Source organism: Periplaneta americana, chromosome 3 (genome assembly GCF_040183065.1).
Source record: "Periplaneta americana isolate PAMFEO1 chromosome 3, P.americana_PAMFEO1_priV1, whole genome shotgun sequence".
Classification (NCBI taxonomy): domain Eukaryota; kingdom Metazoa; phylum Arthropoda; class Insecta; order Blattodea; family Blattidae; genus Periplaneta; species Periplaneta americana.
This window is the reverse complement of record NC_091119.1, coordinates 107,983,518-108,002,774: the sequence shown is the minus strand read 5'-3', so window position 1 is coordinate 108,002,774 and position 19,257 is coordinate 107,983,518. Positions and strand designations below refer to the sequence as shown.

The window sequence follows — 19,257 nt, the reverse complement described above, 5'->3', positions numbered from 1 at the left end:
ATTCCTATTATTAAACTTTCTTGAAAAAAAATCCAAAGCTTTATTTCCGGGAGATTTTTCATAGAGATCTTAATAACTCAACAATAAACATCAGCATGTTGAGTAACAAAAAAGCACATATTTTGGGAGAAACATTAATGTAAGTCCTCACAACTGATTAATAAAACAGAAGTAGTTTTAATGTGAATGGGGTCTCTCACCTTTGGTGCCTTTGGACGGAAAACTACGAATGAATAAAATTCCAAAGAAATTACTATTTTTCTTTTTATCCGCAGTGGAATTTGATCATTTTTTCATTCTGAATCTCTTCTTGACTTGAGTTACCTGACCTGCTAGGCCTTTATTACGACTTCGTGACTAATTTTTCCCATTGCACTTGTAATTTAAAGTTCGATACGGAATTCTAAAGCCATCTATCCGAAGCACATACTTTTACCACTCAGTTCTATTTGTATTCATGTGTTATAGAAACAACACAAATTGCAATTTCTAAAGAATCTGTAGTCTTTTCTGCTTATACATACTCGGCTATTTTCCTTATAAATATAATAGTATTTTCTAAATGATTTTTCTTATTATTGATATTATTGATTGATGCTCTTTTTTTTCAAACTCTTCCTCTATTTTGTAAAAAGCACCTCCCAACCTTGTACTATTGAGGAAAGTTGGCCTGAAAACGCAGGAGCTAACTTGTTCAACTAGTTTATCATGTACTGAATGTGATATACTCGTATGTTTAGTTTTATTTTATTGTTTAACTTATTGGGAGAATCTCATAGAGGCATCTCGTCAAGACTTGTCTTATTTTCGAAAACTAGCCTAAATGTGTGAGAAATGGCATTGACGTATGTTCGGTTGCTGTGTGTTTACGTTCTGCAATGTGTGTTACCCTCGCCTGGCGTTGCACCGCGTCACAATAGTGGAGAGTTTCCATCAGGTCAGCGCGAGATCTGTAGATCGCGCCAGCTCCGCGTTTAGACGGCAGAAAATAGCGGTGTGACGTCACCAGATGCGCTCAAGTTACGAGAGGCGCCCCGCGCACGGAAATAGCGTTGACACAAATAAGTGACAAGCAACAATGCGCTCCCACGTCGCCATGGAGACGGTTTTGTTATGAGGCCATTTCTGCTTTGACACTCTATACATAAGTTCTACTTCGGGCTGCTTTCCAACGAAAAACTACTTGTAGTTATTCGTGTATTGTTCCTGGTTTGTCATTGGGTCGCCCTTAAGTTGTTTTTATTCTTTGTATTTCCTTCATACATCATTTATACTACCATGTTCCCATCATTGTGTTTGTTATTAGGCCTAATATTCAGGAGCACATATTCGACTTCATGTCATAATTTTGATTGTCATGCTCCGAGTCTTCCCGCATTCTAAGTAGAATATGTCTTTCCCCGCACCGAGTATGGACACCCATTCTGGGATCCATGGTGAAACAAGAAATGACAAAATTTCAAATATGTACTATAATAATACTATGAGCCACCACCGGATGCTAATATTATTAGTAGTTAGACCATGAACCAATGTAACTTGTATGACCACACCCAATGGCGTCACCTCCCCTCGCTACAGGTATGAGGGCACCGAAGTTGCATATAAAATTAGCCATGCAACATGGCCTCACTCAGTAATATCTCGGCATTCAGAGCAGGTACAGACCCGTATGACCATTCATTTGATTTGTAATCGCGAGTTCTCCAATATTAAGGTGATAATAGACACGTTAAACTTTGAATGAACCATAGTGAAAAATTTATCGTGAGCTGGAACGAATTTTGGAATGTCGTTTCATAGAGAAAATATATTACATGCCCTTCATTAACTACTTCTCTTATAATAGATCCATTCTCTCCATTTTTAAACTGGAACAAAAATAAAACATTCAAACCAACACAACTGAAGTTTCATTCCTAAAACTGGATTACGTACTTTATGTGGTGGCGTATCAGTGATATAGCACAGAATTATTTTTGTTTTTTTTTTATTTTAATTGAATAAAGTTATCATAGAAATTATTGTAATGCTGTAAAAGTCTGTTTCCAGTTTTTCACCAAAATACACGTTTCCGAGGCATCTAAAATCAGTAGATTTTGAAATAGGTACTCCATCACATCTATGAAAAATGTTTCAGAACAAATTACTTGATTGCCTTCTCATTGATTGATGGAAATATAATTTGAGCATAAATATGTATTAAAAAAGCAGACCTAACCCATAACAGGCTCCGAAAGGCCCTTAAGATGGTAGAATGTCAAGCCTCCAATTCCACTAGGCAATTGCACAGAGTGCCAGTAGGATGTCAGTCCTATGCACTGGCTGCTTTTGTCTCCAAGGAAACACACTGGTACTTATTTATTTTAGAGGCTGACTGAATCCTTGGACCATAGTGCAGACGATCTTTCAGCTTGTAGCAAAACACCTTAACAGCAAAGCTATTGCATGCCTCGCACTAGACATATTAAAAACAATTTGTGTATTTATTGTAATAATATTTTGTAATAAGAATAAATACAGAAGCGCTAAATCTATATAAAAAATCATTCCGTTTGCCAAATGATTAGGCCTGTTATTGTTATTTTTCATTGTTCGATACACTCTTTTAATACTTATAATCACTGAAGCCTAGGCTTCGGACAGTGAAGGATACCACTTTGAAACTAGTCAGTCAGGTAAATTGAAAAAGTTAACACAGTAAAGATATGATAAAGTTATTCAGTGATTATCATTGGTTTTCCTCAAATATCACTCCTATTTGTGACATAAAATAATAATTAAAAAACACTTAAGAAATGGAGGAAAATAATGAACTTCAAAAATAATGTTCAGTGCATCTGATATGTTTTAAAAATATATTTAAATGATTGGTTGATCGGCAAACTTACTCATGTTAAATTACATAAGTAACTGTGGCTTACAGCTGTTTTGGTGTTTCTTCACACCATCCTCAGAGCCTACTAGATCTCGGCGTCATCTCGAACTTCGCTGCCTGTTGTGGGGGTGCGTTTGCGTGTTCAAAAGTGTTGAGGCTCTGAGGATGGTGTGAAGAAACACCGAAACAGCTGTAAGCCACAGTTGCTTATGTAATTTAACACGAGTAAGTTTGCCAATCAACCAATCACTTATATATAAGTGTTAAAAGTAGTGTACGCAAGATTCAAGATGGATAAAATTATTTATGATCAAGTTTATCTCAGCAGTTAGGTTTTCCCCAGTTTGCTTAGAAAGGCATGATATATTTAACTAAATATGGCTTTATAATTTACAATATACACTACTTGACAACCTAAAAAATTAAAATAATATGAATGAATATTGTAGGAAATAATGTGCACTTAAAGTGTGAAGTACATTTAGCAAAGTGAGATAACAGATAATTAGTTATGATCTTTTTCCGCATTTGGATAAGAAACCACTTAGGTTTCTTTTCATGCCACTGAATTCAGAATGATATAGTGTATAACCATTGCAATGTTTCTTCCACTCTGATCACTAAAAGCGTATAAATATTGAACTAAACAATTCTACTAGAATTCTTTAATCTTATAGGAATCACTGCTCAGTCCCCTTAAGCATCACATGATTCTAATCAACTCTAGTCGAACAAACTCAGAAACAAGTCCAGAGTTTTTCTTTTATGTTGGATAATATTCGTGAGTCATTACGATGAAATAGGCAGATTTTCGCTTAACTCTGATGGAACTCCGTCTTTGGATCAGGAATTTGCAAGCGGAGGCTAGACTTACTGCCTATCGATCAGTGCATACAGGAAATTGGAAAAAGCAGTTATTCAACAACTGGACATACCTCCATTTTAAATTTCCTGGATATTCCAGTACTAAGTATGAGGTCTAACCTAATGAATACCCAATACTGTTTCTTCCTTCCATTCAAGGCAACACCCGGATTTCGGGTAACAGATGGATCCTGCATAGGGACACAGTCTGGTGTAGGCATCTATGGCCAGTCTCCTAGGACTAACATCACTATAAGCCTCGGAGATTATTGCACAGTTTTCCAGGCGGAAGTATTCGCCATCCTAAACTGCGCACTTAGAGGCTTGAGAAGGGTTACCATGGTAAACGAATTCTCAGCCTCACAGACAGAAAAAGTGCTTCAAAAGCACTTTCTTCAGACCAGGTAAAATTCAAATTGATATGGGATTGCCTGAATGCCCTGTTTTCTCATAACAGGCTAGAACTTTGGTGGGTACCGGGGCATCAATGCATTCAGGGAAACAAAAATGCAGACCAATTGGCCAAAAAGGGTACAGACATACCCTTTGCTGGACCTGAACCCGTGGCTGGAATCAGTTTACTCCCTGCCAAGACCTCGGTTAAGACATGGATCAAAGACAGACACCAATTTAGGTGGCAATCTTACCCTGGACAAAAACTGACCAGGAAACTGGTCTTAGATCCAGACAACTCTTTCTCCTCATCTCTGCTCAATTTGGACAGAAGAGGAGTGGGAAGTGTTGTTGCATTAATTAATGGACATGGTCGCATCAGGAAACATCTACGCACAGTGGGGCTCAATAAAGAGGAACCAATCCGTCGAATGTGAAAACAGGAAGAGGAGACTGCCTTGCATATCCTGTTTGACTGTCCACTCCTGGAAAGGAAAAGATTTTCCCTTCCGATAACAAGGAAAGACTTAGGAACGGACACTAATGCTGGCCAAGATACTGTTACTAGTCCAAGGAACAGATTTTGGAAGACAATGCTAGTGTCACTTCCAATAGGGATGCACAATAAGCATTTGTGCAGGAGGCCTTCAAGATTCCTTAAAAACTCCCCATAACCTTGGATCAGGAACAGCTTTAGGATTTTTAACCTGGAGGGCAGAGGTGAGGCGAGACATTAGCTTGAGGGTACTACCATAGTCTAGTATATACAGTCACGAAGCGTGAGTTTATGAGGGTACTAGGAACAATAGATTGTGCAGGTACTATTTCGCATTGTCTGTAATGAGGCGATAGTAGCCATCCTAGGGGTTAACAACTATCTATGGATGCATATTTACTACGTATTAAGCTTCGTGACTATATATACTAGACCAGTGGTCGTCAGCACTCGCTGAAATGTGCAAAAGGTAAGCGGAGCCATCCCATGTGCCCCGTCGTGCAGCAGGAAGAGGTAGAGAGCATGCCCACTAGCAGCTACGAGTGCACCATGTTGCACTGTGTTCTCCATGGGTAAGAGACGCAAGCTCCAGGGTGCTCTGTGCTGACGACCCCTGTACTAGACTGTGGTACATTAAAATACCATTGTGAAATGTTAGTGTTATAATAAGCTAACTATTCGTGTTTGTAAAATGCTCTTACATATGTATTTAATAATTTTTTATAAATTCTTCTTCTTCCTCTAACGTATTAACCTAGTGGCCTGTTACGATCTCACTCCATCATTTCAGCAGACAGCCCAAAGATCTTGTCCTAAAGGGCAGTAATTTAGTGCTTTACGTGGTATCCTTGTTGTAGGCATGGATTTTTTATAAATTAAAATATAGGCTATTAATAATTTATCTATCTTTTTAATTTTATGTCCAGATTAAAAAATGTATAAGTTTCTTACCTCAGTAGGAATGCTAGTATAGATGTGTCTGTTGTTCTGGAGAACATAAAATGTTCTACGACAGTGTCCATTTTGAGGTTCTCGGTTAATTTCCTTTCATTGTAAAGAATTATTGCCAGGCTGCTTAAGCGCTTGTTTGCCATCTGGTTACCGAGGTGTGTTTTATTCTTTGCATACACGAAAATGAAAGTTCGCACGAAGCACTACAAGATGGAATTGTCATATTTTGGTATTTATTCCGATAAGTTCGTAATTATTAAATTAATATGTACTTTATTTTCAGTCAAAATAACTTACCACATGACACCGATTGAAGCAGCAAGAAATTTCATTTTTCTATATAGGCGTAAGTACACTTTTAACACATATCACTGAATAAATTTCCAATTTCTTTACCGTGTTAATATTTAGGATTTACCTTCCTTGACTAGTTTCGAAGTCTTGCGCTTCACTGTCCAAAGCCTTTGGACAATGAATCACAAGACTTTGAAACTAGTCAAGCACGGTAAATCCTAAATATTAACATGGTAAAGAAGTTAGAAATTTAATCAGCAAGTTATTTCACTTTTACATGTATAATGTATGCAATGTAATATATTTGTCATGAACGTTTTCGCCTTGTACGACATCTTCAGATGAACAATTAGCAATATCCATTAGTATAATATATTAATTGTTTATGTAATATTTAGCATGTGAAATTAAAGTGTAAATGTATTTATAATACCGGTACAGTATATAATCTATGTCGAAGACAGTTTATGTGTAGACTATTAAAATAATAATTTAAAATTAAATTAAACTTAAAATTAAATCATTAGTATACATTTACTGAATTACAAATGTGTAAGTCTATATACATTGTGCTGAAATTCAGCAGTGCGTGACCAACTTCATGGCGCTGTTGGCAGTGCTGTAGTTGGGAAAACTTTTAAGTGGAACTCACCTTACAGTTTATTTCAGAAGGCCCCAGATTGTCTTATATGTAACTTTTTTCTCTGGCTGTCGTTTCCTACATGCTGTTTCATCTCTACTTCACCTTCCAACTCGCAACCACATTTATAGATAAGGGTGTGGATTGAATTCTTGAAGTGGAGGGCCAGCACCTACTTGCAGGGAAATTAGGAGAGCATTTCTGTTCTTTGATATTACTTCATTCCTTGTGCTGAATGATCTCACACTCTGATGTTGAAATTGGCAGTGTCGATTGTTCATTTTAAAAATCACCTCATACCGTGTGAGTTGTGAGACGAAGAAACAACACCATTCTTCACATTAGCAATTTGAAGATAATTTTTTTATAATTATGAAAAAAAGACACGCATGTTTATGAATTCATGGCTGTGCATGGTAATTAATGTAGTTGTAGAATATTGTCGATGTTAAATACGTATGCCTACAAAATATAAATATGGAGATATATTAAAGTTATATTAATCTAGTGATTAATTTAATTTAATTTGAGGATCAGTGAAATTTTTTTCGGTTTGAAAGGAATCCGTGATCAAAAAAGTTTGGGAACCACTGCCATAGAGCATGTTTAATTTTACACTTAAAGATTCCAACAAAATGGTCCAAGTCATAGCACTGGATGTTAGTTTCATGCTTGGCCACTTTATCTGCTCCTCCATTACCATATAAGTTACCTCACTGTGCTCTGAGATCCAAATGAAGTATACCTCATTAAAAGGGGTGATGTCAGCAGCAATTTCAAAAGAATCCATGCTGTTTACTTTGCGAAAACATAGGACAGGAATTCAAAATTGTAATTATATCTTTATGCTCGACCATGCCGAAATGTAGTAATTATACACCTGGTAGCAGCCCTTTAATGACCTCATTAAAGTACACCTATTCATTAAAGTTCAGGTGTTCCACCAATCAGAAAACACCATTGTAGCAATATGAAAGCGCAAGTATTGATTATTCTTGGATATGCAATCGAAAGACAACTAGCGAAACGTCACGGAGGCTGGAAATCCAATACTGTCGCAGAAGGTTATGTTTTGTTACTATAATAATTAGCGTTAATTGTAAATAATATTCAAATAAATTCAATTTGTCATCTCGTTTTTCAATGTCTAAATCAATTTCAAGGTTATATTAAGATTAATGTTTATTTTACTCTCTAAATTATATCAAGGTCAATGATATTTGTTTCTCGGAAAAAATCAATACTTTCGCGTCTGCACACATCTCACAATTTACGAGATATTGCACAAGGTCAGTTCCGCTCCCCAGTCAGATAAGAATAACATGAATACTTACGAATAATTTCAAGTTAGAAATATGGTCGAGCATAAAAAGTCGTATGAAACTTGCCTATAATGGTAATTAAGAAAGCTCGTATGAAAATTATGAAACGAGCACAAGCGAGTTTCATAAACACACTCGCGTCTTAATTACTACCATTATAGGCTCGTTGCATAATGTACTATTATGTCTCTGAAGAGAACCCAGTTTTTAAAGGTTGAATGAGGATGCAACTGGTGTTGTTTCTTTGGACTTCGAGTTAATGGAAGGCAATGAAAGAGACACAGTCTAAACAGAGGTCAGGTCTTTCAAGTTTTGAGATTCAATGTTTGGTTCACTATATCTTTTATTCTTAGAAGATGTTTATCCTTATTGCCTTTAATTTTTCAGGTCTAAAAAGAAAAAAAGTTTCCACACTTAAAAAACATGCAAATCAATACCAAGACAAGTGAATTTAATTTAAATCACTGCAGCTTTTCAAGTATTTAATGTTTCATGTTTCAGTATTATTCAAACAAAATTTTCATTTCACCTACAATATGTGCATTTTATTAACATATGCCAGAAAAGAAGTTAAATATTCATCATCATCATCATCATCATCATCATCCTCCTTCTCCTTTAATTCCTCACCCTCGGGCTTGTAATGTCTCACAATATGCTTCTTTGGTCTTCCTCTCCTTCTTTCTCCCTCCATTCTCACTACATGTCATAACCATCTCAGCCTAATAGATTTAATAAAGCTCACTATATTCTATTTATTCGTTCTTTTTCCCCAGTCTCCCCTATCACACACTGGACCATAAATCCTACGTACAATTTTCCTTTCAAAGATGAGAAGGCTATTCTCATCTTCCAGTTTCATCGTCCATGTTTCTGCTCCACAAGTAAATGAGTATTCTATATAGTTTAAGTTTTGTTCCTTTAGATAGCATTCTTGATGTGAACATGTATGAGAACGAGAAATAAGTTCTATTTCCATACATTATTCTTTTATGAATTTCATTCTCCATTTTACTTTCATTATTGATGGACGACCATTCATATGTGAATTCTTTGACACTTTCGAAATTATAATTCTCAATTTCAAAATTTACTACTCTTTCATTTCTCTGTTTATCCAATCTCATATATTTTATTTTTTCTTCGTTTACTTTTAGTTAAATATTGGTATGATTCTGTAAATGAAGACGAAATATACCTGGGTAATTGGTTGCTAATAGTTGCTGAACCTGTTATCTGCAAGAAAAATAGCGTAACTTATTTTCGACTAAACAGACATCTTACAGCTTTGGTAAATTAAATACAATAATATTTTACAATTTATTCAAGAAAAGAATTAATCTTCTATCACAGTTGAGTTAAAATTTTCATGAGTTGCCAAAAGTTTCTATTATGCATATACTATGCAACTGGATAACTCGTGTGTGTGTGTGTGTGTGTGTGTGTGTGTGTGTGTGTGTGTGTGTGCACACGTGTGCATGTGTCTGATCTGGAAGTAAAGTGGCGAACCTGGTGGAACTATTTGCTGCCTTTGGCATCGATCCTGGAAGATGGATTTACATTGCAGAAGAAGGGATAACGACAATATCCCCATGAAAATCTGTCCAAAACGCGGTCTTCGTCTACTACGTTCAACATCAAGAGTGCTATGAAACTCACTGGATTTCAAGAGCTTACTCACGATTGCTGATATCTTCTAAGGTTTTACGAATCACGGTCATGCATTACAGGTGAAGCAAGAAGAGATTTTTGCTCAAAAAATCTACACTTGGGGTTTCCAACACAGAGTCCGATTTTTTTGCATGTGTGTTTCAAAAGGTACAGTACACTGTTTGTAAGGATGATTACTTATGTGTATGTGTGTGTGTGTATCTAATGCTCTGGATTTAACAATGAAGTCATCATCTTCTTGCTTCCCAATATTTTGATGGAAGGTCCACAAATGTCCTAAGAGTTTCACAATTAGCCAGGTGCTCCAGCTCCATGTCCTCTTCTCTGGTGCACAGAAACTATTTAGGTGAATTCAGTACTCCAATACGATGGAGGTGCTTACTGAGGCAATCATGACCAGTAATCAATCTAAACATGGCCACGGCAGATTTTCGAGGTATATCAGGAATTAGTTTTGGATCTTTGAATGATTCTTTCCATTTTGAATTTTGATGTTTTGCCTGTTTGCTGTTACTGTTCCCCTCAGGGGAACCTGTAACGCCTAAAGGGCATGTCCCCAGGTGGCGGATCGGGGAATACCTCTCAGAAATGAGTGGTAGAAGAGAAATCAAATATCTCCCGCGAACCAACAGGTAATTATCTATGCTAGCCTGTCATGGCATAGAGATGCGTCCCACAGGAGGCAGAGGTGGGAACGGTCGGTGGACTCAAGTAAGCCCTCCCGGCTAGGTCTGAAGGACCCGCTGACCAAAGACAAGTGTGGTCCTCCTTTCATATAGGGGGTTGAGGAAGGACAGTACAAACGCCAACTCTTAAAAACATGGTGTCCTTCAACAAAATGGTTAAAATCAGCTCATGAAAATGTTGATTACTTATGTAGGTAGGTCTTTTTCAGCATTATGACCTGATAAGTGATAAGGATTTACTGTGGGAAATTGTAAGAGCATGTAATAATATCAGAAGTGAGGTAGGGAAGGACTGGCTAAGGAATGACTTACCACTTAAGAAATAAATTCCATTGGACAGACAATCAATGAACGCACTATGATCACAAATTGAGGAACTGTCATTTATTAAGTTATTATTTTCAACAGTCACACAATATAAACAATACAAATTTGCACCATTCATACTACGAACTCAAATATGTACAGATTTAACTAAAATATATTTGCGTTCAAGATGCTGAAGTCTTTTTATTACTAGGAGGTTGTTGTTCGTTCTCTTCCCATGGTCGTGGCCCTCGAATATTTTCCCAGTTATCAATATCCAGCTGAAAATAAAAAGTTTTATCACATTACCATCACCCTTTCTGTAAAACTGAGTCACTAGAAAATTTCTGCATTTTCCATTCCATTTTTTTCTTTTTGAGTATATTTTCTACATGAGATTTTCTCAATGGTTTCAAGTATTCAATTAATTTATTTACTTTTTTACATTTCGTCAAAGCTTTTCCTGAAAGTTCCTTTTCTGATAACAAACAGGACACTCACAGAAATTAAGAGAAATGCATTTCATCTCTCTAATTCAGTTCTGCATTTTAATTTCTTAAATTCACCAGCCTGTTGAAAGCTGTTGCTCGTAAAAATGATCAAAATGACAAGTTACACAACAAAAGAAAAACAGTTTGTCCAACTTACAGACACTTACATGATCAGTTCTATTAATGAACAAAATGATTTTAAATGTGTGGTCTGTCATTATATGTAAAGCTGTAGATATCTAAGAATAGCACAACGACTTTGTTCCTTTATTTACCCAGCAGCTGACAGTTCTCACCTTCTTGATTTTCTCATATTCACTTTCTAAAGTAACTTCACCAGGCTTTTTCATCTTCACTCCGTGCTTTTCTGCCATTTCAGGATTAATGGGACACTGCTTGGAAAACTCGTATCTTAAAAAATAAACAGAAAACATAATTGATTAGTTTTACAATACTATATCGGATTCAGTCCATTTTATTGTTACTGGTACCCCCCCCCCCAAAAAATAGAAAAATAAAAAGTAAAACTTTATCAAGGGAAAAGTGTCATTATACAAACCCATTAATGATTATTTTTGCAATTTCTTATTCTCAGTTGTTACATTTAACAGTATATTTACGATAACAAATATATCTCAAGAATCTTGGGCTAGTGGCGTAACTGACTGCATATGGGTCCACCTGCAAGAAACTCAGAGTAACGAGAAAAAATCATAACCTTATAGGTCTAAAGTTTACACTACTGACTAAGAGATTAGGCTATAAAATTACATAAGAACATAACTGACACTAGTGCTATGGAAAACAGTCACTAGAAATCAGGCATGTATCCGAAAAGGGTGGTCAGAATATCCAGACACCTCCAAACACCACCGAAAACTGTTGCTGTGAATTTTAAGAAAAACGTGAAATTTAAAAGTAGCCTATTCTTTTCTTCTTTAAAATACCTAAAACAAATATGATCTTTTGAACACTCCCAAATAAAATTCCTGGACATGTGCCTGCTAGATATACAGAAAGGAACAGTTAATGTCTAAGCTAGAGTTATATCACAGTCTAGTACATACAGTCACGAAGCTTGAGTTGTTGAGGTTGCTAGGAACACTAGACTGTGCAGGTACTATTTTGCATTGTCTGTAATGAGGAGATAGTAGCGATCCTAGTGGTTAGCAACTATCTGTGGACGCATATTTATTACATATTGAGCTTCGTGACTGTATATACTAGACTGTGGTTATATATACAGTTCCTCAAAAAAGGAATGAGACAACTCTTGGTCGTCGAAAGTTAAAGTTCTACAGCGCAGTTCATGCGATATCGACATAGACAGGAAGACATCTGGTCGTGCATGTGTAGGCCTATTTTCATCGTACTCTAAAGTACACATCAGTGCAAAATGTTTTCAGTTGTCTGTCTATTTATGGTGTAGGTCTCTTTTTTACGTCCTTGAACGTTTACCTTTTATGAAAGTTTGAAATATATCGTGTAACACGAAAGTCATTCACCAAAGTGGGAGAACAATATTAATTTTGAAATGACAAATGTAGACCCACGCCAAAGACAGCAAGGAACATTGTAAGGCCACGACAAGGACAAAGATCAGGATTACAATAACATATTACAAGAAACACGACAAACACCACGACAAAGATTATATTAAAGTTTATAAATATTACAATTTGTAATTTCGTATTGTCTGGGATCATTAACACTTAATCTCAGGACTCTGCAAAACTCTATTTCAAAGTTATTCAAACAAAAAAAGTCGTTGGTATAGACTAGGAATCGAACCTGCTCTCTGTTGCACAATATGCAGAAGATTTATCGTCTGAGCTATTGAGACGACACAAAAGTTTTCATTTCTGTGCGGAGTGTCGATCTAGTCAAGAAGGTTCAACTGTGAATGTAACTACACGATTTATATATATATTTAATCTATTATATACGTCATATTACCATTTCTTTTCGCAGTTTTTAAGTGAATTTCGGAACGATGCTAGCAACAAACAAAATAGCCTGAATTTAAGTAACTCAAATATTTTGTTATCTTCTATATGACTGCTCTAGTCTCTGATCATGTGCAGTGTCTTACATCTGAGACTTAAGAATATTCCATTGTCTCGTTCCTTTTTTGGGGAACTGTACATATATAAAGAAAGACACTCTTTCAGCTTTCCCAATAACGGGACTAGCCTCACTGGACAAAGCATAACTAAGAAGATCGAATATTCCATTGTCTCGTTCCTTTTTGGGGGAACTGTACATATATAAAGAAAGACACTCTTTCAGCTTTCCTAATAACGGGACTAGCCTCATTGGACAAAGCATAACTAAGAAGATCTTTTTTCCTTCCTTTCTTCATAGGACCAAATTAAAAAGTATGAGAGTGCACGTCTTTGCAAGGAATTTTGGGACTTATCTTAACATTTATGTTAACTGCTAGCCTAAAAGGCTACATGTCTCATTTCAATTAATGTTCCAATGTAAGTAATCTCTGTTGCGACAGCCCAGGAAGGGCCATGGCCGACCAATTGACTGTCTCAGCAGAGGTAAACGTCACCCAACCAGTATGAGGGTAAAGTGTGATCAGCAGGATGATCCCCCCAGCCGTTGTAGCTGGTTTTTGAAACCGAATTTTGCTACCAGCTTTCCAAATTCATCAGGATGCTAGGTGGACATCGACCCCATACACTGCCCGAAATTTCATCAGAAAATTTCTTCTCCCATGAGAACCTAAACCAGTGCTCATTCCATAATGCTAGTCCAGGCATGATGCCTTAGACCACGATGGGGACAATGACGCAATCAGTAGTTAAAAAAATATCAGTGATGAATATAGCGTGTGAAAACCACTTCATTCTCGTAAACAAAATACGCTTATCAATATTACGTAACTATTAAATCAGTACAAAATACCAAAATCCCAATTTTCCACTGCCCCTATACGGAAGCGCGCCCAATGACTAGATTTAAATGCCTATGTTCACATTACATGAGGAAAATTGAAAATTACTATCGCTATACGTTCACTTATGTTGCTAGTACATTGGAAGAGGAAAGGAACTAGCCACCGTACCCCATTTCTCCTGGCTTAGTTGCCTCATGATAGATGCCTTATTTGTGTCACATACGAGGTTCAAACATGGGATTCCCCAAACATGTCTTCGCGGACAGTTGACTAAACAAAAAACTTTCACTTATTATTGTAGCAATATTTTTCAGACAGTCACACTTTATATTTAAGTCGTTTTTCTTTGTAATAGTTAATAGCCCAGTTTTCAATTTTGCTCTTACTAATTTCTAATGATCTATCTATAATCTATATGATCTCACAGGCAGCATTTCAATATTCTGTATTACCACTCAAATACAGTATATAATTAACCGGAGTGTCTACATTATACATTACTATCTGGTAAGTTGTGAACGAATTTATTCATTGTTGCATAAGTTACTGATTTATTTAGGCCTAAAGCATATTACACAGAAATTCTGCTAATAATTTATTATAACAATATCCTAACCTCACTTTTATCACATTTATATTCACCTTAATCTTGTGAATTCTTTCAGACCAAATGATCCCCCAATTACAAATACAAAGAAAGGTACTCCATAACGAAAAAATTTTTGTTGTGACAAGTCTTTTATTTTCTGAAGAACTTCCATCAGACACCTTATGTCTTTGACCACACTTCCCCTTTTTCACCTGTTGGTCACCAACCTTCACGTCAATCTCTATAGTTCGTTTTCACGTAATACACAATTTATACATGATTATGTGATTACAATAATTATTGCAGAATTGTGGTTAGCGCCGTTAACGTCCGGATATTCAAATGGCCCACCCCCGATAATGAAAATGAAATTGAAAAGCTGCAATTTATTGTTATGAAATGCTAAGGTCTTGAAAGAAAGAACCCAGTGTCGTATATTCTTCGACTTCGAAGTTCGAACAACTTTGGTTTCAAGGCACAATCCGCATGGAGAATTTTCCGATGGTCTCGGAAACTAAATTTTCAGCTGTGCCAGAGCCTTGCTGTGCAATCATGAAACTATTGTAAAGACCGTTGCTTAAGAGAAAGACAAGTGAATAAGTTATAAACACTAAACTCATTGCAAAATACAGACAAGTGTATTAGAGAACGATATAAATAACTACAACATTTGCTACAACGTCTTTGTAGAGAACATATAAAATGAAGTAATTTCTAAATTAAAAAAAAAAGAAAAAAAAAAAAGAGCATTATAAAATGTCGTGTCAGTTGATTATTTTCCTTGACAATCGAAATATAAACAATATGAACGATAATCAACATTATCGATACACTATGTCCAAATCGTGAATAATAACTTTCAAATACTACAAAACGTACATATCGGATACGTTTAGAATAATATGCTCATAAATTACAGTAAGCTTATTTTAGAGTATGAAGTTAAATATGTTGAAAAATATAAATATGTTCTTAGTATTTACAATTAATTTGTAATTCTTCATGTACAAAATACAGACGGTGCGGTGTAATATACCGTTAGTTTCAAGAGAGATCAGAGATTTATTCGTATAATAAATAAATGTAAGTATATAGATCCACGTATGTGCTTAAAAACTGAAATTTAATTATCATATGATACACTACCATTGTTGGTTTAGAGAGAACATTGTTTTATTTTATTATTATTTATAAGCTATAACGTTTTAAAGCATTGTTATGAAGTGCTAAATTCTTATATGACTAGGGTTTAAGAAAGACTTAACTTAATTTCTGTATTGTCTCTTTTAGTTTATTGTCGTCCATAACCTATAGTTATTAAACTTAAAACGAAGGCCTAAATTGATAGAACTGCGATACTGTAAACATAGTTTACTATTCATGGTAGAGGTTTGGGTGAAACTAGCGCTGAGATAGTTCCGGTGATTTCGGAAGTGGAAATCGTTGAATTTGTAAGTGATTTTTTGTGAAGATGGAGTTGAGCGTTTATGCAAGGCATAACAAAAGTCTAAATTAACCAAATCTAACCTGTCACATTATGCACGGTGGATAAAAGAAGTACGAGTGTAATTACGGTAATGGAGTTACTTCAGAGCTAGTTTGTGCCATTTCTTTACAATTGCGTTACCACGTTAAGGTATAAATATGTACAATTTAATTTAGTCATGTACCGTAAACAAAAGAAAAATTGAGTGCCGACACCAATTTCGCACCGAAATAAAGGTGAAAATGGTGGCCGGCAGAGAGGTGAGGGCAGGCGATATTGCTCCGTCGAGGTGGAAGGGATAGGCGACAGAGAAAAAGCGAGTTTTTGTAAGATCGAATCATTGACAGGTTAGATTAGATTTTTGCTACGCCTTACACTTGCATATACTTACAATTGTCTAAAAATGTCACTGTCTCACTGAAACCTCTCTCTCCCATGCTATCCCGTAGTGTCTTTAGTGCTGGTCCTTGCTATCTGCATTTCTTTGGTAACGTAATTGTAAAGATTTATCCCCCAAATGAAAGTAAATGTAAAAATAAATGTTAATAGATTATAGCTAAGACACGTTTATTTTATAGCTAGCTGTGTTTCAATAATGAATCCACTTTCATGTTTACTGGATAGGTATTAACAATATTTTGTACACAGGTTATTGTTTAAAGAAAAATAGCAACAGAACTGTGAAGATTTTCATTGACTAAATGATCTGCCTGTATATTCAAACATCAGAGAAAATGTAGTTTAAAATCGAAATGTTATACTGAAATCGTACCAGTTTTAATCCTAAATAGAGTCAATTAGATAAATTCTTTGAAATTTGTTATGTACAGATACGGAAATAAAATTTGGAGCTCGTACAAGTTTCGTTTACAACACACTGCGCATGTGCAGTAAACAAGAGCCCATGTGTATATGCTACTTGTTGACAGTCATGCGAAATTGTTATCTACATACAGGTGGACTCCCATCAAGACTTGCTTCAAATTTTAATTCTGTATCTCTACATATAAAGACAACTAGGAGTCATTTTTTCCTCCGAGAACTTCGATTTCACTCGTTATTCCGCCATTTTCGTCATATCATTAAATCACCCCTGAATAACCTCATAGTTTCAAATTGTTGCAGCTTTTGTAGAGGCTTATCTACCTAGGCCTACATGTGTCTGGCAGCAAAAATTGTGTTCGGTTCCTAACTTATTGTGAAATGTCAATAGGCTAAGTTACCTTTTCTTTGAGTACCGTATTTTTATTTCTTCTGTCAGTAGTATCCTATTATTTCTTCTTTTCTGATATTTTATTATCTCCCTATTGTCCATTGACAGTGATTTTGTTAGAGAGATGAATGTAATAAAAATAACAAGGAGTAATATTTCACTCACTATTAAACACTAACAAATGTATTGATTTATTTTTCAGCCATACATTAAGAAAGGATGCCAAAGAAAAAGCATAATCAGAGACCTGTAGTAGGAATTGGGGAGGAAATTCGTATAGCTGTAAATCTCTCACTGAAGAAATTTCTACGTACAGAAGAAAATAAAGGTAAATTTACTTTAAACTTAAATACCGTACTCACAATCTGCCTTTAGGGGTAGCCTATAGTTTAGGTGAACATGTGTTTACAAGGTATGATAAAAAAAAAGTATCCAGACTAAATTTGTTGAAAAGAAAACTCCAAAACTTACAGACTTGAGACTTAAACATCTTAAGTGTAGTCTCCCAAAGCCACACACAGCCCAATAGTATTTCTACTGCTTGAAACATTTTTTGAAGACTTCTCCTTAACCCTGCGCTTGTCACTATGGGCCATATTCATAGACATTTTTAGCACGGGCTTCCAGTGGGTGATCAGCAAACTAACGTTTTTCGTATTCATAAGCCAGTGTTAGCGATATGATATGATATGAATCCCGTACAAGGAATCAGTCGATAGCTGGGGCTAGTTTAGCACGCTTGTAGCATGGGCTAGCGAAATGTCTATGAATAGCACCCTAAATGAGCATTTTGTTAAGTATCAAATTAAAATGACAATCACACCAAAATGAAAGGGTTTGCAAGTTTGTCCCTCTCTTTAATTGACTGTATACATGTTGACTATTACCTGCTAGAAGAATTTTCTTCGAACAATTCACGGTACTCTGTAGAGAGAATATTTGTAACTCAATTATAATGGAATAGTTACTATCATGTCTTCGTAAAGTTTGTATGGATTTATTATTTATCTTCAGATGTTTCTAATTCTTTTCTGGGACGCAGATATTTTGTCAGAATCTTTTATGAAATAAAATAAAAACATGTAGCCTATTTTGTACTACAAATGCTAGTTGAATATAGGCCTACTAGAGCTGGGAAGTGTTAAAGCAGATATGGACATTCTTTTCAAAGAAATTAAATATTGTGATACATCAGAAGAAAGTCCCAAGTCTTAAGAAAACACGTATTGTTACTTCACCTCGCTATTTCATCTCTCTCAAAAGTTATAAGAAAAAAAATTCAGTGCTGAGTATGCGACCATTCAAACAACATTGTTGTTGTTTTCTAATGCCAGGCGTTTGACAATACAGTTATTTGACCTCTTGCACTCCAATATTTTTCAAAGATATTATCATGGTCAGACATATATTGTGGGTCCCTATCACCACACCATGGCGCGAGTAAGGAGATGCACTATCACCTTTACTTTTTAACTTTGCTCTAGAGTATGCCATTAGGAAAGTCCAGGATAACAGAGAGGGTTTGGAATTGAACGGGTTACATCAGCTGCTTGTCTATGCAGATGACGTGAATATGTTAGGAGAAAATCCACAAACGATTAGAGAAAACACGGGAATTTTACTGGAAGCAAGTAAAGAGATAGGTTTGGAAGTAAATCCCGAAAAGACAGAGTATATGATTATGTCCTGTGACGAGAATATTGTACGAAATGGAAATATAAATATTGGAGATTTATCTTTTGAAGTTCAAATATCTTGGAGCAACAGTAACAAATATAAATGATACTCAGGAGGAAATTAAACACAGAATAAATGGGAAATGCCTGTTATTATCTGGTTGAGAAGCTTTTATCATCCAGTCTGCTGTCAAAAAATCTGAAAGTTAGAATTTATAGAACAGTTATATTACCAGTTGTTCTTTATGGTTGTGAAACTTGGACTCTCACTTTGAGAGAGGAACATAGGTTAAGGGTGTTTGAGAATAAGGTGCTTAGGAAAATATTTGGGGCTGAGAGGGATGAAGTTACAGGAGAATGGAGAAAGTTACACAACACAGAACTGCATGCATT

General features: G+C 35.7%; 2 protein-coding genes across 4 annotated transcripts in view; one reads left to right on the top strand and one right to left on the bottom strand.

The window, feature by feature from the left end:
• Window positions 1–10,564: 10,564 nt before the first annotated feature.
• l(3)neo43 (cytochrome c oxidase assembly protein COX16 homolog l(3)neo43) lies at window positions 10,565–14,677 on the bottom strand. Its single transcript, XM_069821219.1, has 3 exons — window positions 14,543–14,677; window positions 11,289–11,403; window positions 10,565–10,782 (listed from the first exon to the last, which is right to left on the bottom strand). Exons 1-3 carry the CDS (start codon window positions 14,659–14,661, stop codon window positions 10,687–10,689), a joined length of 330 nt encoding a protein of 109 aa, XP_069677320.1. The 5' UTR covers window positions 14,662–14,677; the 3' UTR covers window positions 10,565–10,686.
• A 124-nt stretch (window positions 14,678–14,801) lies between these two features.
• LOC138696360 (3'-5' RNA helicase YTHDC2-like) overlaps window positions 14,802–19,257 on the top strand; it is a 76,314-nt gene continuing 71,858 nt past the window's right edge. The window contains exons 1-3 of one of the 3 annotated variants that reach the window (XM_069821215.1): window positions 15,267–15,407; window positions 15,507–15,572; window positions 17,391–17,516. In XM_069821215.1, coding sequence (XP_069677316.1) covers window positions 17,408–17,516 — 109 coding nt within the window. In that variant the 5' untranslated portion in view covers window positions 15,267–15,407; window positions 15,507–15,572; window positions 17,391–17,407. Of the gene's footprint in view, window positions 15,573–17,390; window positions 17,517–19,257 lie in introns of all 3 variants that reach the window. The other 2 variants (XM_069821216.1, XM_069821214.1) reach the window with 2 other exon arrangements.